Source organism: Syngnathus typhle, linkage group LG16 (genome assembly GCF_033458585.1).
Source record: "Syngnathus typhle isolate RoL2023-S1 ecotype Sweden linkage group LG16, RoL_Styp_1.0, whole genome shotgun sequence".
Taxonomy (NCBI): Eukaryota; Metazoa; Chordata; class Actinopteri; order Syngnathiformes; family Syngnathidae; genus Syngnathus; species Syngnathus typhle.
The window spans coordinates 9,066,627-9,087,123 of record NC_083753.1 but is presented as its reverse complement, the minus strand read 5'-3'; the positions used below and the strand labels follow the sequence as shown (position 1 = coordinate 9,087,123).

The 20,497-nt window shown below is 42.3% G+C and overlaps 3 protein-coding genes across 5 annotated transcripts; 1 reads left to right on the top strand and 2 right to left on the bottom strand.

Annotated features, from left to right (window-relative positions):
• The first annotated feature begins 27 nt into the window (after positions 1–27).
• cldn23l (claudin 23-like) lies at positions 28–4,290 on the top strand. Of its 3 annotated transcripts, XM_061301260.1 has the most exons (4): positions 1,678–1,809; positions 2,133–2,182; positions 2,259–2,332; positions 2,564–4,290. In XM_061301260.1, exon 4 carries the CDS (start codon positions 2,612–2,614, stop codon positions 3,386–3,388), a length of 777 nt encoding a protein of 258 aa, XP_061157244.1. In that variant the 5' UTR covers positions 1,678–1,809; positions 2,133–2,182; positions 2,259–2,332; positions 2,564–2,611; the 3' UTR covers positions 3,389–4,290. The 3 variants fall into 3 exon arrangements, with proteins under 3 accessions (XP_061157242.1, XP_061157244.1, XP_061157243.1); XM_061301258.1 differs by lacking the exons at positions 1,678–1,809; positions 2,259–2,332 and adding an exon at positions 28–296; XM_061301259.1 differs by lacking the exon at positions 2,259–2,332.
• Positions 4,291–4,572: 282 nt separating this feature from the next.
• On the bottom strand, positions 4,573–15,493 carry cnksr1 (connector enhancer of kinase suppressor of Ras 1). Its single transcript, XM_061301503.1, has 21 exons — positions 15,221–15,493; positions 14,462–14,619; positions 13,731–13,933; positions 13,568–13,652; positions 11,016–11,060; positions 10,815–10,934; positions 10,123–10,182; positions 9,925–9,993; positions 9,715–9,843; positions 9,488–9,600; positions 8,740–8,864; positions 8,465–8,640; positions 8,330–8,363; positions 8,093–8,268; positions 7,954–8,027; positions 7,800–7,871; positions 7,469–7,539; positions 7,309–7,370; positions 7,148–7,235; positions 6,893–7,074; positions 4,573–6,328 (listed from the first exon to the last, which is right to left on the bottom strand). The coding sequence occupies exons 1-21, from the start codon at positions 15,270–15,272 to the stop codon at positions 5,861–5,863; spliced, it is 2,562 nt and encodes an 853-aa protein (XP_061157487.1). The 5' UTR covers positions 15,273–15,493; the 3' UTR covers positions 4,573–5,860.
• A 758-nt stretch (positions 15,494–16,251) lies between these two features.
• Positions 16,252–20,181, bottom strand: pole2 (polymerase (DNA directed), epsilon 2). Its single transcript, XM_061301099.1, has 19 exons — positions 20,046–20,181; positions 19,636–19,736; positions 19,500–19,575; positions 19,351–19,428; positions 19,176–19,269; positions 19,022–19,096; positions 18,724–18,807; positions 18,567–18,623; positions 18,442–18,490; positions 18,229–18,301; positions 17,956–18,128; positions 17,795–17,884; positions 17,666–17,720; positions 17,534–17,593; positions 17,293–17,370; positions 17,122–17,230; positions 16,879–17,055; positions 16,630–16,697; positions 16,252–16,558 (listed from the first exon to the last, which is right to left on the bottom strand). Exons 1-19 carry the CDS (start codon positions 20,117–20,119, stop codon positions 16,540–16,542), a joined length of 1,590 nt encoding a protein of 529 aa, XP_061157083.1. The 5' UTR covers positions 20,120–20,181; the 3' UTR covers positions 16,252–16,539.
• Positions 20,182–20,497: the final 316 nt, after the last annotated feature.

Sequence of the window (20,497 nt, the reverse complement as noted above, 5' to 3'; positions counted from 1 at the left end):
CCGACTCACTGATGGGGAGAGAGAGAGAGAGAGAGAGAGAAGACGGCTCGCTCGACTCCCCCCTATTTGGTTACACTGGCAGCGTCAGGCAGACTGCTCGATACGACACAGACACTGAGCAGAAGGTGAGACAGAGAAGCAGACGGGAGGGGGGCTAGCGGAAAAAAGGAAGGACGCAAACACAAGCTCGGAGACAGGAAGGGGAAGCAGACGAATAAAGACGAGATGCTTCAACCATCTGCGCCGTGTTTGCTCTTCTGAGAGAAGCAAGTGATCTTCAGGGAGGCTGCTGAATGGCAAGTGCCTCTCGTGTGTGTGTGTGTGTGTGTGGTCATATTCCCTGCACACGTGTTATGTGTTTGGGTTGGCAACAGTGTGTTTATTTCCATTCATCACAAGGGTCTTTAGTTTTGCATTGTCCTGTAGACACCTCCATTTTTCTTTTCTTGAACGAGATTGTGTTTGGTTTATTCTCGCTTGGCGCAGATGTTGTTTGTGAAGCCGTCTTTACGTGGCTTTGTCTGTCAATTGTACTTGTTTTACAGAATTTATATTGTGTTTTATTTGGTTACTTTTCATTTAATTTCATTTTGATTTGTGTATTTTTTTCATAGATTTTTATTATAATTACTATATTTATATTGACATGTATCTTTTTTATTATTGCCCATTTGTTTATATTTTATTCTTAAATATTTGCTTTTTTTTTACATTCTATATTTTTGTCACACAGTGTTTTTAAGATTCATCTCAAATAGATTTAAATTTTTTATTTTTATATAACAATAAATGTATTATTTTTTTAATTTAATACTCATTTCCATGTATCATTTTCATGTATATATTTAATTGTTTCGATGCATTATTATATGACCATTGTTATTTTGGTATATATTCAGTAATATTTAGCTTAAATATTTCATTTTTTATAATATTTCTTTCTTTTTCTATCCATCTATCTTTTTTTTTTATCAACTTTCAGTGACTGCCAAAAGCGGTGTCACACGCATGCAGGCGCCTCCTGTCAAAACAACGACACATTCATTGATGCGGGGGGGCAGTTGACACTTTTCGCGTCAGTGACATTTAATTTCCTGCTGCCAACTTCCCGTCGTGTCATCGCGCAAACGAACGTTTGTAATTACTTACGCACGTACACAAACAAACACGCAGTACATTTCACACTCGCCTCACCACACAGGCATGTGCTGATTGAAATCTTCCACTCTCGGGAATATTAGACTCTTCCATTGTCTTCTAGTGTTTTATTTAATTACCAAATCTAGGAGTAATAATATAAAGCATTTTACCGCTAGAATATCATCTGATTCAAGATTTAGTTTTATTCTGTGGATTTAATTTGACCTCATCGGAAGTAAATTACATTCCATAGAGTAAATCTAGCGTCAGTCTGGCGATGCTGTAATTAATCCTTCCAATAAATGTCTCATCAACTTTTTAATGTTTCTTGTAAAAATAATTTCATTGTCAACCGCCCAATTCTTCAGCATTCTTATCATCTTTGTCCTGCCAGTAAAAGACATAAATAAAAACCCAGCCGCTGCTCCGTGTACATTTTGTCGCTTCAATTGTGTAAAATGCAAAAGGATATTATGGCTAACGAGTCCCATTTCTGTCCCCGCATTTTTTTTCCGTTCTGCTCTCCACGTAGGCGGCACTGGCTTGACATTATTAATACTCAAGTGGACCAGAGCATCATCAAGGGTATTCCAGAGCATCAATTGTCAGGGAAAAAGACGTCACTGATGACTTCCTAACCCGCTCAATATAAGATAGACCCCAAATCAAGTAAGGTCTCCAAAACGTCAAAGACACATGTACATAATATAACCCTGACTTGGCATTGATTGCGTAACCTTTCATCAAGGCCTTGTGTCTGGCCAGCAGTGAAATACATTGAAAGCATAAAACACCCAAAGACATAAACATCACGGGCATATAATCAGGCAGTGCATAGAAAGAAGCCTAACAAGCTTTAGCGATTACAAAAGGCTCCATGTTCGTTACAAGACGTTTCCTAGCAACAAGAACAGGCAGTGAGAAAACCTGCGTGCTCCGCTTTCAGCACCTGAGTCAGTCTCAATTTCTCATTCTACTCTCTCCTTTCTTAGAGTGCTATGAAAAGTCGTCGGCCTGACAAGACGAGCGACATCGTTCAGAGGTAAGGAATTGATCTCTTGGTATATCCCATAGACCAAGTCCAGTCCTAGGGAGACGCTGTCCTGAATGTTTTCCAGGTCTTCCTGCTGCAGCAGACCTGATTCAAATAAGGTCTTTCTAGGACCGGACTTACCAGTGACCACATTGACCAGTAAGGTTTTGTAATCATTGAGAGTGGAGTACCCCAAGGCTCATGTGTAGGGCCTCTACTTTTTCCCCATTTTTATTTGCCTAAAATCTCTTCTGTCACTCTATTAATGGTTCCTATAATATTTTTCTATGACACATTGAAAGATGTACTGTATATAGGAAGTACCCGAGTACTAATTGTTTCTATTGATTAAAGGTCCACTGATAAAAGCTGCTTTCCTTTCCGGAGCAGATGGTTCTTCGGCATTCCGTCACTTCGTCTCTCCCGATAAACGTCTGAATGTGCACCGTTCAAGGAATCATGGTGATGCAGACTCCGGCGTCCATGGTGATGGGGATCGTCTTTGCCCCCTTGGGTCTAGTCCTCCTCTTCACTGCTGCTATCACACCTCAGTGGAGAGAGGGCCACACACGTCTGGACTTGGCCAGGCCTGGTTTTGTTTTTCTCAGGACAGTGGTGAAAAGCCACAGTCCTGGGGTCAGGCCAGGAATGATGGACAGTCTCCTGCTGATCCGCTCAGATGGGCTATGGGAGAGTTGTCTGCAGCTGGAGCACTCGGAGCTGAAGCAGTGCTGGCCGGTGGCGGGTTCTTATGAGCGAGACCGTCGGGTTCGCTTGGCGCAGGGCTTGGTCCTGACCTCCTTGTTCCTGTGCGGCACCGGTATCCTGCTGGCCTGCATCGGGGTGCGCTGTTGGACAGATCTCCCGCTACGAGGCGTGGCTGCCACAGGTGGGCTCCTAGTGGTGGTGGCCGGGTTGCTCAGTATCACCGCCCTGGTGGTCTACACCCACAACTTACGCAGGCTGGGGATGGAGGACACCAAGCAAGACCTGAACAACACTAGATTGCCTCAGCTCAGCTTACGTCCGGCCGGCTCGCTCTACTTTGGGTGGTTGGGTTCGTGCTTACAGATATTGGGAGGGGGTGCCTTGGCGCTGAGCTTCAAGAGACCGAGATGCAGAACCTGCCCGGAGTTTGCAGCCTGCCCGGCTTGTCAACCGTGCTCAGAGATTCGCAGCAAGCCCGAATCTGACATGTATGAAGTCAGCTGTTAGAATAGGACTGTGACTTTCAAACTCACACATAATGGTAATCCACTACAGAGGTTCTCATACATTTTGGGTCCAGGTACCAGAATTCCATGGAACACACTCATTAGGGCAAAGGTCAAAGTCCACAAACAAAGGTTTCTATTTGCTTATAGGTGCCTCACAATGAAGCACTTTTTTTTTTACTTTAGACATAGGCACGGCTTGACTAAATGAAGCTCCTCCCCTCAGTTTGACATACGAGTTTGACCACCAGATGGCGCCAAAGCTAAAGCATTAAGTGAGACATGCCTTTGGCCTGAGCACAAAGACAGCATATTAGCAAGATGTTTCACCCTAAAAGGCGAAAAATTCAAGTACGCCAAACTAAAAACACCTTTTCTTCGAAAAATATTAATTTATTCATCCTGTGATGCCATATGTGCCAATCATGAGATTAAATTGGCCCAAAGCTAAGATAAGAAGTAATTGGCTCATGAACTTTTCCAAACTAAAACAGCTACAGCTCACCAGTAGGTGCTCGTCTCCAGTTTAAGAACTTCTGAAACAATGCGTCATACAAAGACACTTCTCCATTGCCTCGCTTAACTGTTGTATAAGTGTGAGCATGATGGCATTCTTCAGATGCTCGCTGCAGATATGACTGCTGTATGACGATGTTCTTGTGCCGCCTTTGACAGTCTCGCTGTTAGAAGAAGAAAAAAAAATAACGCTGCATCTGATCATAACAACAGGGTGTCTCGTGTGTGACGAAGTTCCGCCCCCTGAATTGGTCAACCGGAATGTGCAGTGAAGTGTTTTTGTTGTCGATCACTATGCTACACTAACACAGTGTTGAAGTCATAATGATGAATATTGTTATGAAAAAAAAGTTCTAGGTCATAAACATAAAAATAAATAAAAAAAACTGTACGATAACTGATCGTGCCTTCTTGTTTTTGTGACCACACGTTCACCGTCAACAATTCCGAGCACCATAACTGACGCCCACCTACAATGTGGCACCAAAGCACTATTTTTATATTTGTCAGGGCTTTAAAAAAACTGCATATTTTCTCTTTTGAAAGTCATAAAATACATTTGAATATGCATAACCACTTGTAGTACATGTAAAAAAAAAATCCTAGAAAAGTCGATAGAAAAGAAAGGAGAATGCAAATCTTTCGGAATAAGTCAAGTTGACAAATGTGGGTGATCATGACACTCATTTTTTATTATTATGATGACTCAGTGAAAATGAGCCAGTCAGAGCTTTTTAACACGTCACTACTTCACAAGCAATAATGGGACAGAAACAAAAGCTCAGCTCAGTATAAACTCATCACAATAAATTTGAATGTTGTAGAAAATTTCATTTATTTCAATAAAGTAGTTCAATTCAAAAATTGTATTACACAAGAGATATTTGTTAAACACAGAGGGAAATACTTTCCACAAGGCCAATCAATAATTAGGTATTGTAATAAAGAATATTTTGAAAACTTCCTATGCAATAATGTAAATTTGTGAAATGGTTAATTGTGCGTCTCCGTTAAAATCCTGACGTATTTCACTCTGTTTAATGATTGTATAGTTTCACTTCTTTCTTTTTTTGTATCGTGATTTCTAAAAATCAAACGGGAAAAAGGCACTACCTTGGCAGTACATTATCTGTGCAAATAATTCCAAAAGTCAATTAACAGGGAACTTGCAGGAGATATCTTAAAAATTATTTACACATCACATTTTTTTTTAAAGGCATCTCCTATGGTACATATTTACCTAAAAAAAATTAAATATATTTTTTATACTGATTGGCAACTTGTTCAATATGTAAACTTGTACTATGGCAAGTCAAGGTCTAAAATTTAACAAAAAATAATAATTCACAGGCACATGTACGTAAGTAGAGCCTGTAAAATTTGCAAAGATACAGTAATATTTTCTTGGAAATCCCCAAGAGTTGTTCTTGCAGAAATAATGAGAACAAATGGATGAAGACTGAAGTTTCCAGGCTCTTCCAATTTAGAAACATCAAGCTGTCTCATAATCACACCCCAAAAAAATAAACTTAGAGTGGCGCCTTGACTTACAAGTTTAATTTGTTACACGACAACGCTTACAACCCTAAACAGTTGTATTTCAAATCATCTTCCCCCATTGAAATGAATGGAAACACCATTAATCGGTTGCAGAAGTCATACTTCAGAAAAGCCTAAAAGTATGAACAACAATAGAACAGAATGTAAGGAACTCCCTACATTTGAAAACAGCTCTGTACTTTCAAGTCCTCACTTTGTGAAAATCGTCTTATTATTTTCAAACTGACACCTGCGGGTTGACTTTGTCACCACCATTTTGTGTTATTTATACTGTGACACATTTGCATGTCGGCATTTCCACTCCAGGCAGCATAAACAGATCTCAAAGTCAATCTTTCTGGTCTGTATTGACGCTGACGAAGGTTTTCATGTGTATTGGCACACACAGAAGATGCGTTCAAATGTAGAAATAACTGTCGGTCGCCTCTCCGCTCTCCCTCATCTCACTCAGCTGCTTGTTGATGGACTCCTGCAGAGAGCCCAGTGAGAGTTCCAACCCGGGACTGCTGCTCTCTTCCACCGGAGAGCCCAGTGGGAGCTCCAGGAGAACATCAGAAGGCTCGGCGTCCACCAGCTGCTCTCCGTCGCCGAGGTTCAGTCTGTGTGCGCCTTTTGTCTCTGCAGTGCTTGTTTCCGTGGCAACCGTTGCCAAGGCAACCTCATCGGCAGGCGCGACTCGCGCCGCAACGTTGCCAGTGGCGGCGGCGGCGTCCGCATCCCCGATTTTGGAGGTCCTGAGAGAGGCCAGTCTCTCGATTTCATGAATGAGTTCTTCGTTCTGCTCCTTCCACTGGCGATATTTTGAGGCCGTCACGGCGGAACCGTCCAGAATTTTGTTGATCTGCTGTAATTCAGCTTCTTTGGCCTAACGAACGACAAAGGGATTTACATCCACCGAATTTACTACCTATCAGTCTTTCTGTCGATGAGAAGGGACAAGTGATCCAAAGCGTACCCCTATCGTGTCAAAAAAGGACAGTTCCTAGTTGGGCATGGAAGAGTTTTTGTTTTTTTTAAGATTAGGGGCCCAATGTCGACATGACACGTCCATTAGGAGGGAGAAAAATGTTGGGAGTTGGACAATTTTAGACACCTGATATTCGAACCAGGATTTATTTGTACAATGTAGACAGTGTCACAATAAAGCATGTGTTGTGATGGGGAAAGAAATTGGCAAAAGTCATGTTGTTCAGGGTACTTTTTTTTGTACACTGTAGCTGTGAATATAAATAATTAAGAAACCATCCAAAAGCCCTTTCCCAGTCTTGTTGTTGTTTTACAGTTTGCAATGTCACCAAAAAAATATAAGCATCAAAGTCAATGTTATGTTTGGCATGTTGCTTCTTATAAATTATTATTATTATTTTTTAAATGTAGTCATGTTTTGCACTCCATTCCAATTCCAGAAAACTTGATGTAGCAGACTCACCTTCAAGGTGCTCTGCAGCGCCCGAAGCGTGTGCGCTTTCTCGTTGATGACGGGGTTCTTATTGCGCCGGATGAACGACCTCCTGAAGTGGTCGTGCGTGAGCGGCTGCTCTTGGCCCATGAGGGACACGCCTCCTTCCTTGATGTTGTTCAACATCTTGCCCATCTCATCTTCTGGGGCGGCTGCAAAACGACCATATGGGAAGTTTAGTTAACATTTAGTCAGGAGCTGGAGTGAACGCGTGGATGCTCGCACCTTTGCTGCCCCCTGTTGATGGACTTGGCAATGGCACCTTAATGTTGGTTTTGCGCTTGGGGCGCGGCAGGGTGCTGGCTTGTACTTTCTGCCGCACATCATCAACATCTATGAGGATGAATTGCTCATAAATGAGGGTTCCCTTTTGCAAGTGCACTGACCTTATGTCTCCTGCGAGGTGAAGGGGATCCCTCGTTTTCTGATTCTGTCTCACTGTAGCACTCTGGTGAATAAACATAGTCAGTTTTTTACTAGAATTAAATGACAGTTATTTTTCCATTACTGCATTAAAAATGTAAATGCTATTAAGTCGGTCGGTACCTTCTTCACTGTCTGGGCCCGGGCTGAGCTTCTTATGCTTTTGAATTGCCATGATGAGACAGTTTATCCACCTATAGAAAACAACATATTTCAAAATAATAAATATTTGATAAAACACATTTTAAATGTGTATAAAATTCCGACTGAAGCTGTTATGCTTTAAAAATTTATATATTAAATTTCGGAAATGGGCTAATGGTGGGTGTTATGTGTGATATGACCTGCAGGGGGCAGTGTGTACTCACGGAAAGAACTGACGCCAATTGTACCATTAAAGTAACTTTTTGTAATCTTTCTAATGATTGCCACATTCATTTCAGGCCCAACTTACTTGCTCATTTCGGTGACATTGTCGGCGGCGAAAAAGATGTTGTGAAATCGCTGGTGTCGCATTTTGAACACACTTGGGGGGGGGGGCAAAAAAATGACTGAATTAATCCCAATGTATGTGAATCCCAAAACAAAAGCATCATATTTGTCCTTACTATTTCCTTTTGTGCTCGCCAGCGCTCTCTATGGTGTAACTGGAGATGTTGACCAACCCCTCTGCCTTCTCATCCTGAAAAAAAAAAAAAAAAAAGAAAAGGAAAGCCTCCATCCTCGTTTCCCCGGACTGACACTCACCTGTTGGCTGGTGTACCAATAGAGGGACGCCCCCTTGAGGACGAACCAGAAGCGTTGCCACTTCTGGGCGATGAAGACGCTGCTTTCCTTCCTCTTCTTCCAGAGCCAGCCGTCGCAGTCGGGCAAGACTATTTCTCGGCAGGACACGCGGCGTCGACTGAGGGCCGTCGTCATTCCTGAAACAAAATGATCCGTTAAGTAATACGAGATGATAGAAAATGGCTTCTCACGTTGTACCTTTGAGAGAAGTCTTTTTTGTCTCTTGGTGTCCCTGAGAACAGAGCAGAAATGTATTGATTAATTACTCGAAGCATTTTTTTTTTCTCCCGGAATTGGTTAGTCCTAACGTCTGGTGTGATGTCATTTCCTTACGGTGTGGCCCACCATTTCAGGGCAAGAACTGACGCTGGCTCTCTCCTGATTGAGGGCCTGCAGTGATAAACTTCGATGGATTTCGAACGGGGAAACGCTTCGCGGTGACGGCGAGCGCTCTCTTATCCGGGCGCGGCCCGGGGAAACTCTCGAACCGGCCAGACTTTCAAACTCTCCTGTGAAAGGAACACGTAGCGACATTACCTCAGACTTTTTTGTGACCTACTTGGAGAACATCAGGAAGGATAATCGTTGGTAGGTTCCTAATGTTCTACCTGAGACCGAGAGAGCCCCTTGCGGGGTGAGCCTGCCTTCGACCTGGTTGTTGGCAGACAGCTCTGACTCCTCTTGCCCCATAGGCTGCTCCCCCGCCGTCACTTCGGGCCCTTGAATGGCTCTCCTGCGGGACGAAACACACAGCAACTGACATCAAAAGACATCGATGGCACTGTGGAGCTAAACGCTTCAAATGGATGGATGACGTTATAGGTCAAGGATGGTTTATTTATCAGGGAGTCTGTTCTCCATCACATCTCACCCTTGCTCCATTAGTCTCTTTCCTCCTTTTCGGCCCCAATTTATTTTCCCGGGAACGCATGGCTAACTCCCTCAGCTATTTGTCTTCCTGTGTGTGTGTGTGTGTGCAGGGTGGAGTTTATGGCATTTGCACTCTTCTTTCACCTACGGTGTCCAGGCTGCTGCTTGTCCTGGCAGATTAATGAGAATAAAACGCTGCTAGGAGGTTGTCTTGGAATGAGGAAAGCGCAAGTCGGTACTGTCTGGAATGAAACTTGGCTTTGAACATCATGTGGGATACGCCTAGAAGCTAGATAGCTTGAATAGTTACAAGATTTGTAATAAGTCTGTTAGCCGGCTAATTACTTGACTGAACAAATAGCAAAATAATTTTGGGAGGAGCTTCATTTGGTCAAGCCAAAATGTGATGTTAGCTACCTGGTTAAAAATACATATTGGATTGTAGTTCTACGAGAATATAAAAAAAAATTAAAAAGTCAGTGTAACCTGAAAGACAGGGACCGGACCGATGCTGCTACCCTCTCGAAAATGGAGTGCCTCAAATTGTCCTCTTCAAGCTCTTCGTCTGAACTCTCCCCTTTGTAGTAGTCGTCCTCCTCCTTGATACAAGGAAATCATCACAAAGACAAAATTGTAAGCTGTGTTTCCATGTTTGATATTTTTGCAGGGTCTCAGTGCCAAGTTATTGTTGCGTGAAGGAGTCCTTGAATAACCTGCACAGGCAAAGAGCACTGGACCGGACCTCTGCGACAAAGTGAACCAGAAGTCCTTTTTATGAGCAGATTGACGCCGCTGGGATTCTCCTCTAACTTCTTTACGAGGTTAGCCCTGCTCCAGCCCACCTAAAGCAATAGAAGTGGTTCGGAGGATAAATGAAAGAATGAATGATTGTTTATTTTTCTCCCAATGGGGGGGGAACTCACCACTATCTGGTCGTTGACTTTGATGACTTCATCTCCAGCCAAGATCTTTGCAACAGCGCTTGAAGAAGGCTAAAGAATGATACGCACATTTTTCCACCATTTTTTTCCAAGCATGTAGATCATTAGAAAAAAAAAAATGTTTTTGCGATGATGCTGTTTTGCTGATTGTTGTGATTTAAGTTGCAGTCATAGTCTAACCTCCGCTGCAGTTCCGGTCACATAGTGGTTGTTGGAGCCAATGGATGTTATCTCGATGCCCTGAGACAAACAAAGACAATTAGGGAGGAGATAAAATAACACACACACATACACACAGGAGCATTGTTCTGTCATCGCTGCGTGAAATATCGACTTCTGGCTCCAGATGTATCGACGGCTCGCTGTGTAATTAGCCACGAGCTAGCTCTGATTCATTATATTCAGCCATAGGAGCGAACTAATCCCGCCATGGAGACGCGATCAATAATACGGTTCACAGAGAAGATATACACTAAGTGACAAAACTGTTTTTTTTCTTTTCACAAAGAGATCTTTATGACGGAAAAGCAAAGAAGAAAACAAACATAATTGATAACATGGCGAGAATGTAAAATAATACGAGACAAATATTCTGCAATTTTTTTACGGCTGCTTTTGAAAAGTGTGTGGTACAGACGGGCTGAATTGAAATGTTCCTTGAATAATAAAAGGATGCGGGAGGAAGTTGCTAAAAGAGGCAAAGAAATAAAAAAGAGAGATAAAATGGTTGCGTTGACTTCATCATAAGGCACAAACAACCTTGGAGAAAAAAGAAGATCTTAAATTAAGATTCAAGACTGAGGAGAAAGTTTGGAGTGTCGATGGGATGTGAAAATTCAAATGGGTTCAAATTAGAATGATGAGAACATTACCAGCTGGTCTCCCGGTGAAACGGGCACTAGGTCGACGCTCTCAAGCTGCGTGGTGTTGCTAAGCAAAGCCTCCGGACTGCTGTTCAGAATCTCGTCGCACACCAACACTAATTGACGGCACTTAAGCCACAAGAAATGGAAGCGTTAAAAAAAATATATAATTGCAGTGGAAACAAGTAGGAGGAAATTAAAGTGACCTACCACGGAGATGATGTCTTTCTCTTTCTCGTAGACACTTGTACGTTTCTATGGGATGGATAAAATGTCACATGGTCAATATGTATGTCATCTAATACAGCTGATTGATATCGACCGCGAGCGGAAATGGGACAAGCTCCCCCCCCCAAAAAAAAATCAGGCCATTTCCTGTTCACATCATCAATCCGGTAAAATGAAATTTAAAATAAAATAACACAGAGACAACTTTGACATTTGTTGCACTCAAACATAAGCGATAAAATCTCAAATATTTGCCTTTTCATAGTCATACTCCTCACTTATAAAAAAGAAAGTTTTGAATTTATTTTCTTCATCAAGGTCTCCTCTGATGATATGGATAAAAGGAGACGGTATTGTGTTGTGTTGGGTTGTGTGGCTTTGTGTGTGAGTGTATGCCTCTGTGTGTGTGGCCCAAAGCTGATCTCTCCGTGGTTGTCAAGGAAACAAAGACAAGCTATTATGTAGGAGTATGGGGGGAAAATAAGGCAAAGCATTGGCACAAGATTAATTCACAGTTGAAATCTGCAAAACACTTGCCGACCTACGTTGTTTTTTTTCCTTTTTGTGCAAAGAGTCTCTTGAGCCTCCTGGGGCAAGTTTACATTCATCAAATATTTTTTTATTTGCCAGCAGGTCAACTATAAAAAGACTGCTGCATCAAGCAGCTTCTCCTTTTTCTTAACCTCAGTACAGGTTACGCGATTCCAATTTTAAACCTTGAATTCATTATTCTTATAAGTAGCCCGAGCATCTGGCAAAAAAAAAAAAAACACACCATCAGATTTACATACCTCAAACGTAAAGCCTCCAGTTCAAAGTTCACACAGCCCTTCACCCCTTCTTTTGTGATTTTCCCTCCTGGGTGACTTCAACGCCGCCTCAGCTCAAGGCTGGCTGAGCCCAGCGACCACACGCAACAAAACTAAGACCAGCTGACTTCCTATCGTGGTGGCCCTCGGGCCGCTGGGAAGCATGATCGCGCTAAAGCTTGACCAAACAGGAAATAAGAGTCCTTTCTTTGGTGTCAAGCGTGAGAAGCGACTCTTGTGAGAGCCGTGACTGATATAATATTTTGCTGTTTGTAACGCTTATAGGATGAGGTCATGTGATACATATGTGGAGGAACTCTATCAGCATCACGTTGCAATAGTAAAAAAAATATCAAACTTGTCTCGCAGGTTTCTCCCATCTAAAAACATCTTTCTCCATGAAAATGAATGGGAATGCCATTAATTTGTTCCAGTCCCACAAACAAGTTTTACATATAAGTGGTTTAGTAGGAGACAGTAATATTGGTTGTTTTTTCACAGCACACAAAAAAATACACCTGTGGCTATTTTTTTTATGTCCGCAAAAACCGAGTCGACAAACCTGGTTCCGAAGCTCAAGAAACGAGAAGCACGTGAAGTAATCACCTAAACCGTGAGCATACACGAGAATCCAAAACAGGAAGTGAGCGAACAATAGGGCGCCATTATCAAGTTGATTGTTATCATCAAGTTGTGATCTTGCCGATCAATCACTTCCAACATGTGAGTGGAAAACATCCTCTGAGTCAGCTCCATTTTTCTCCTCCACATCACCGGACGCTCAGACACTCGTGCTCCTATTTTTGACATCATTTTTTCATCACCTCCTTATCAGCTGCATCATCATTTTCAAATGAATCAGTCGCATGCATAGTCGATGACAACATCCAGGTTTTGTCAACTGAGAGCAGAAGTAGACTACGATCTATTTTAAGAGGTATAGCAACAGATTAAGGGAGCTAGTAACAGTACCTGCTGTGCCGGGTTGCAATCCAAAACAGGTCCTAAATTTAAACTCCTTTAAAATGGCATGCTGGTTTCCCTTTTTGGTTCGATCTCCAATGCCTTTCAGGCTTAAATGTCCGACACGTCTCTTCTTCTTGCTGCTGTGTTCACGATAGAAAACCTCCCCAGGGAGTCAAAAGTTGGTCAGGAGTCACTGTGTAATCTCCTCCTCCTCCTCCTTTGACGACAGTATCAGTCAATAAGTCAGCCATCCAAGCTCATCCCGTCTACTTAGCGTTTGACATTCAGCCTTTAAGGACCTCGCTGGCTAATTTCTCCTTGAAAAGAAAACCCCTCTGTGTCAACTGTCTGGCCCTCCTCCTTCTTTGGTCTTTAAGGTACAAGCGGCCTCAAATATGCCAGGAATGTCGAGATAACGCAGGTTACATAAAAGGGAGATTGTGCTCCTGTTTGGGTTCAGCAAGTTGCAGTTCCTCTATATGGAGATGTTGAGTGGAAAGAAGTCTCCCTCTTTAGTATTAAAAAAATCACATGTTTCTATTGTGCATACAAGAGAAGCGGAAAGTAATTAAAAAAAAAAAAAAGTGTATTGTAACTTCCACTAACAACCCAGGTTAAACCAAGCTCTCAAGCTTGTCTCTCGGTCGAGATGCATCACTCTGACATATTTCCTCGACACCGATCTAGACGAGAGCTTTGAAGCAACTTCCGGCACATCATTGAGAAATTGGATGGATGGGGGGAAAAAAATATACCAACCTTTTGGACGATCGCCCCGAGTTCTTTGCAACGGCTCACGATTTTTTGACCCGTCTTGCGTCCGCTCAGATGCGAGAGCTTATACCTGACCAAACACAATCAAGTTGCACACCGTCAACATTTTTAAAACGTAGAGCACAACATGTTGAAACTCCTTACTGACCTATTCAGTAAGCAGAAAAGTCCTTTGGCTGAAGGGATGAGCTCCACCACCCCGTGCAATACACCGGTGGACAGCTTGGTGGCGCTCTGCCCGTCGTAGCTGTTGTGGCGCCAACGCCCCTGGATGCCCATCTGCAAGTTGTTGGCCAACATTCGCAGCTTCTCCGCCAGGCCGTGCAGGGTTTCCCCACCGTCGCCGTATGACTGACAGGGACGATTCACGTCAAATTCGTCAATATTCAAAGCTTGAGCGCGATTGGTTGCATTCAGGCCGCTCTCGACAGGGGTCAAGAGGTTTGTTCTACTCGGGCTTTGTTGTTACATATCAACCAGTGGCACTAATCCGGACTCCTAGAAGTGGCCGTGAATTTTTCATGGTCTTATCCACGCCGCAATGACGTAACGACGCTCTTGAACAGGTTTAAGCAGCTTGAGCCTGCTCAGTTCAAACACACGACTGCTTGAGTGTTATATATAAACCTCCTTCACAAGTGTATGACTTTTTCTTCTAGGAATGAAACAAACAACACGAGACAAAACTCAGCCCATGCTGCTCGAAGGAGAACACGACGTTCTGTGAATCCAACATTAGACTGTAAACGATTGTGTCGGCGCTCCGGTACGAACAGAAGTCCTCGTCAATGCCCTCGAGACAAACATCCCTCGCCTCTCCGTCACCATGGTTACGTATTGTACACAAAATACACGTGATTTGTGTTTTTCCCGCCTCACCAAGGAGCACAGCTTCTCCACGGCCTCGAGGATCAACTCCTGGTGGCCGATCTTGGACACTCCCAGCCGTTCCAGGTCTACTGAAGTCAATTGGAGCAAATCCAGGCCAGATAGGTGCCACTCTGACAAGGCGTAGCGATGCAAGGGTGCGTCCAGACCTGGCAGTTGGAAGTAGGAGATGGGAAGAGTCAGGCTTTTCATACTGAAACCTCATATTAGCAGGGAGAAAAAGAAAAACCAAAAAAACAAAACAAGCCGGGACATGCATTGACGCTAATTTGTATTGGCAAACCACAACAAAACTTTTGTTAACCCTTGAAAAGTTCTGACGTTTATTTAACTAGAAAATAATAAATATTTATGTAAAAGTACATAAGTATTGGGACAGATAAAAACACACAATATTTCCGAAATTAAGCTACTTTGTCATTTCAACAGCTAATAGTGTCACTGTCGTATTGTATTTTATAGTAAAAGGAGAGTTTTAAACAAAAGTATGTGTAGCTGTTGTTGCACTAATCATTCTAAACTTTAAAGAAAAGTCTGATTGGGGGGGGGGGGGGAAGCAAGTCACAACACTGATGACATGACTGTTATGGCTCCTCCGGGCCACTTCCTCATTCCACCTCCACCTTTCACTTCCCAAAGGATTCCCGTGTGTTTACAATCGATTTGTGACTCCAAAGTAGCTCGGAAGCGATCACAGCAACGGGAAAAAAAACAACTGGTGTAAAAGGGAGTGGTGAGAATCGGGCTCACCTTGGAGCCATTGGCACACAGTCTCCTCGCTCCAGGCCGTGATCGGCTCCATGCTCGGCTCCACTCGCTCCCCGCCGCCTTGGCTGACGTTTACCTGGCCGTGGTTGTTGTTCTTTGGAGGAAGACGGGAAAGTGGCTCTCGAGTCGAACGACGACGACGTGTGGCCTTTGTTCAGGTACAGGTGGGTGGGAGTAGGTGGCAAAGCCCCTGAGCTCCCTCTCGTTGCCAACCAATGGTGGTATGACCTAGTGTTGGTTCGTGAGTGAACGTCTCGTTCAGAATGACGGATCTTTTCAGTGAACGAGAGTGAACGAATCACTTCATACAGTGATTCGTTAACTCACGAGCCAACAATAGTGTCGTTAATGCCCATCGGAGCTGGTGCCACCTCGCCGTAAAACAAAACGAAGAAGAAAGTGTAACTTCCCGTTCACGAACGAGTCGTGAATTGCATTTCCCGTTCACCAACGAACGAATCTGTGAATGAACGAATCACTCACTGAGTGATTCGCATTTCCAGTTCACCGCGAGAACGGATCAGTGAGGGAATGAATCCTGACTTTCCCGTTCGCGAACGAGTCAATGAGTGAACTGGCTTCCTGTGCATCAACGAATCAGTCAGTGAATACGTTGCGTCTCTTGGCGTGAACTATGTTAGGCAGATTCATTGAACGATTTGTTTGAACGAATCTGTTGCGTGAACTGATTCTAAGGATCCTGTTCACTTAAATGAACTGGAATGCACATCACTAGTATGACCCTCCTTCGTTCACCTGTAGGAAGTCTTGAATAAAGTTGTACGTGCAATTAAGCAACACTTGAGTCATGCGTCTTTAATTTGTATTTTATAATATCTATTTTGTTTATATTTCTAAATTGTTGAAATATTATTTTTTTTTAAAAACGTTTCGCTTTTGAGGATCTCCCCATGTTACTCAATGAGTATGAATTAATTTAGTCATTAAAATAACTACAAAGGGAATAATTATTTCGAAATTAATAACTATTAACTATTCTTTGTAGAGCGCAGTTTTACTTTTCAATAATTATTAGAACTTTATTTTCATAACATCACCTCATTATCTTGGTTACATTGCAATTTTATTCACTTAAAGAGAAAGTCAAGTCAAACATTTTATCCTCAATATGTTCTACACAGGACTAGTCCAAACACAATATTCTGATTAATATTGTGTTTGTGGAATATAAAATTAAGCATTAAAATCCATGAAGACTACAAATAAAATGACAGTTGCTCATACACACAAACAAATATTCGATAAAACTTTATGTACAGACTAAAAATATATATCTCTGCTTATAGTCCTTGAAGTTTGCTGTGGAGACATAAAATAACAGTCACCTAATTTATTCATCCATTTAAATAAATGTACAAAACGGTCCTTACCTGTCCTCAATGGTTTTGTTGGCTGGATAGTAAACTTTAAATGTAAAACCACTTCTTAGGAAAGAGCCCTGGTGTAGTGATGAATAAAGTTTACATTAATGACAACTCACAATTTTTTTTTTGTTTGGCAAAAAATAATCTATTAGCATTGTTTGAGCTCTCTGAATCGCTCTAAGATGCCAATTAGTAGCGCCAGAGCTTCAACCAATAGGAAATTAGTAACTGGGGTCAAGGAAGTATGTTACATACCGGATTGACGCAAAGGCACTCAGAGTGTGTGACGCTGAAGGGGTCGTACTTGTCGGCAAAGACCACCATGTCGGGAACGGGGTACACGCGCAGGGCGTAGTCGTAGGCCCAAAACACGGGAGTGACATAAAGAGGCAGCGGGGCCAGGTGAGCCTGCGACAGAATGCTCCGGACAAACTGACAACAACAACAGTGTCAACAGTGGGACAACTTTTGTTTTTTTCTTTTTTGAAAGACACTCACATGATTGGGAATATCCAGGTTGCTGTTAGGCAAGCCCACACAATTCCTGCACATCTTGTTGACCAAGTCCTCACGGATGACAATGATCTCCTGACTGCAGTATTGGATCCTGAAAGAGACCATGAACAGTATTGAAGCAAAAGCACATTCATTTGCCAGAGCTTGACTTACCTGCACGGGTTGGTGGTGAACGCGCAAAAAGGAACCCTCTGTCTGAACTCCTCGGTGATGTGATTCGCCAGCGGAGGTCTGAGCGAAGACATGAATCAGTAGTCGAGAGTTTTTGTCAACATTTTGTTGTTTTTCAAGTTAAAAAAATGTGGAGTTCCTTTCCTACTACGTAAAAAAAAATAACAAAAATTTGTCAACAAAGGAGATTTGTAGTCTATTTATTCTTCAATATAAATATTACCGTGGTAGGATGGAGCCCGGGCCTGGATCTTCAGGGCCAGGAACAAACACAAAACGACTACTGCAGGTTCAAGAAGAGGGCAATGGCAGTGAAACACTCATTCAAATTTAAACGACAATGACAAACTCTTACTTGTTGAGTATGTTAGGATGCGCACATATGCTGTCAGCTAACACCTTCAGCGACTCTAAAAAGAGAATAATGATAGCAATGTGAGACTTTCTCATTTCTCATTTGATTGTTAAGAGTTGGAGAGTTTACCCTTGAGTGATTTGACGTGACCTTTTCCGTACGGAACAGAAGAGAAGTTTCCACAAAAGATGAAACACGTGGGAGGCATTGCCGCGTAACCTGGTGGTACAAATTGTCCACACGGTTCGAGTCAGTCATTCATTAGAGCGGAGCTGCTGGTAGACACGTACCTGAGAACATGAGGTTGAGCTTCTCCATCACTTCCGCGTTGTCCAGCCACACGTCGGAAACCAGTACAAACATGGCGTCGTCGTTTTCCTCCTCCAGTTGCTTGAGCTTGACCGACGCTTTCACCGATGTAGTGGACGGACCGCCGAAAAAGTTGATGTTGCCAAAGTACGCCCTGGTGGCAGACGTTAGGATACGAACAATGGTAACTCACATCAAAAAAACAACAACAGAAGGAATAGAAAATAGATTTAAAAAAATGGAACTAATTATACCGTGTGGCTGATGAAGGTTCTATGGGCGGAGTGCCAAAACCATTGACGTGGAAAACCGAGTCCTCGTACCAGCCTGAAAGACAAGGTCGAAACATTGAGCCCGGTCTGTATTAATATCGACAAGCCTTCAGACCATAATTTCCTTAAATTTTTCCTTTGGATTCCACCTTCGTTAAATTAGGAACACTCAGTACAGCGTGTCACTCGACTTACCCTCAGCCAATACGAAACTGTATTCAGTGTAAAGGCCATTATGAAACTGGTGCAAGATGAATTAAGGCAAAACTCAATCGAATTTTTTTGTTCAATTGAAACACAAAAAGTAAAGGAAAGGATATTGCCTTGGACATATTGAGCTCTACTGTCCCAGTTGGATCCTCCAGGTAGAATTTCCCCTATTAAAAGACAAAATAAAAAAAAAAAACACAAATCCAAAAGATGAATGTATACTTGTGATTCTACATGGCCCAAAAGGCACGTGGCCTGCCGCCTCACCTCTTTTAGTTGCGTGATCATTCCGAGAACGATCACGCCCCCCAGTGTGGCTGTGCTGCCGAGCAAAGCTTCAATGGTCTTCAGCTGGATGAAAGAAATAATAATAATAAAAAAATAATAATAATAATAATAAAAAGAAAGAAACATCTTGAGGATTTGGGAGACCCACACAATGTTTTCAAAACTTGAGCTTGATTAATAATTTAGAATTAATAACACATGGAAACTATTTGTGAAGAAAAGACTGAACTAAAATTGGACACATGAGGTTTTAGCTGGACAGCGAAGACGAGGTTACCTGAAATTTGTTTTGATTGTGCACGACAGCAGCTCCTATGACAGGCGGAGTGAACAGCTCGTGTCGACGTGTGCGCTGTAAACCAAATTCAAATATGAGCACTTCATCAGAACACTTCTCAAAACAAAGACAGTCGTAAAAAATTCAATCAGACCTGCAGTAAAATTGTGTAGCGCTCCCGAAAAAGTTCCGCCTTGTCTCTGGCGATGCCGCACAGGCCCGGAGTTGGATGGTTGGTCATACTTAGGCTACCGATGGAATCAAAGAGTATATAAAATATATATTTACGTGCAAAGTACAAATACGACACTGTACAGTAATTTACTTACGGAACAAACTTCTTCCGCTCCGCGTTGTAAATATATCTGGGCACGTCAAAGGCGCCGATGATGTTGAAAACGTTAGGCCTGGAAAAGAGTCAAAGTCACCTTCCAACTTTAAAAAAAAAAAGCATTCTAAAGTTTTTTGAGCTTCTTACATGGTTTCATCGCAGGATTGAAAGCAGTCCTGCACGGCATTTTCCACCACCGATAGCTCGATGGTGCTTGAAGTCACTATTGGATAAAACACAGATACAGACAACCGATATACACTATACGCTCGCACAAACTCACATGGTTGCTTCTCCACAGCATCCAGCACCCTTTCGATGATGTCATCCAGCTCAGTGGGACTGACAGACAACAGGGACTCGACCAGGCACTTGGTGGCCTCACTTTGACAACAACAAAGTATGTGCACATTAATATGTTTGCACAATAAAAAGCAAGAAAAGGCAAAAATGCCAATGGACAACCAGTACAGTGTCAATTTGAGTGAGCATTTTTCCTGTTTTGAAGTCAACTAGGTAATAAAGTAACAACAGAATGTACTTATGAGCAATTATTTGACATTTGGTTGTGCAAAGTTACCAAATTCATTAAAAAAAACTAGTTTGACAGCTACACGAACGTCACAACTAATGACACAACTAGACAAGATCGACTTAATAGAATCAAAATAGAAATGATTTAGTTATACATACGGTCGGAGAATAAATCCCCGCATTTTGAAGTCAGTACAAACTCTGGACTTTATTCTCCGGGCAGCATCCATCATTGTTTACTTGGCTGGTGTGGGTCTGTCCGCTCGTGCTTTGGCGCCAAATATTTTACTTCCGTATTCGTGTCGTCACTTCCGCGAAAGGCGCTTTAACAATAAAACAAAGTCAGAATCAGAATGAATTTTTCGCAGATATACAAAAGTAAAATTTACATAAAAGAAATTTCAAGCAAATATTGGAGTAAAATGTCATGATAATATATTTATTTTCAAAAAGCCTCGAGTTTCTCCTTTTTCTTTAAAAAAAAAAAAAAAAGTGTTAGCCCCAATTGATTATGGGCAACTTCCAGTCATAAATTTCATTAACTTAAAAAAATGCCCTTGCCACCTCATCCTGAGCTCAACAATGTCATGAAAAGGACGAAAATTACATGA

Coding starts and splice junctions, on each gene's coding strand:
- cnksr1 (XM_061301503.1), bottom strand. CDS start 15,272: ATGGAGCCGATCACGGCCTGGAGCGAGGAGACTGTGTGCCAATGGCTC. Junction 9,994..10,122: donor TGACCGGAACTGCAGCGGAG/GTTAGACTATGA, acceptor ATCATTCTTTAG/CCTTCTTCAAGCGCTGTTGC. Junction 8,641..8,739: donor AGGGGCTCTCTCGGTCTCAG/GTAGAACATTAG, acceptor TTCCTTTCACAG/GAGAGTTTGAAAGTCTGGCC.
- pole2 (XM_061301099.1), bottom strand. CDS start 20,119: ATGATGGATGCTGCCCGGAGAATAAAGTCCAGAGTTTGTACTGACTTC. Junction 19,429..19,499: donor CAATCCTGCGATGAAACCAT/GTAAGAAGCTCA, acceptor ACTCTTTTCCAG/GCCTAACGTTTTCAACATCA. Junction 18,624..18,723: donor TGATCACGCAACTAAAAGAG/GTGAGGCGGCAG, acceptor GTCTTTTAATAG/GGGAAATTCTACCTGGAGGA.
- cldn23l (XM_061301258.1), top strand. CDS start 2,612: ATGTGCACCGTTCAAGGAATCATGGTGATGCAGACTCCGGCGTCCATG.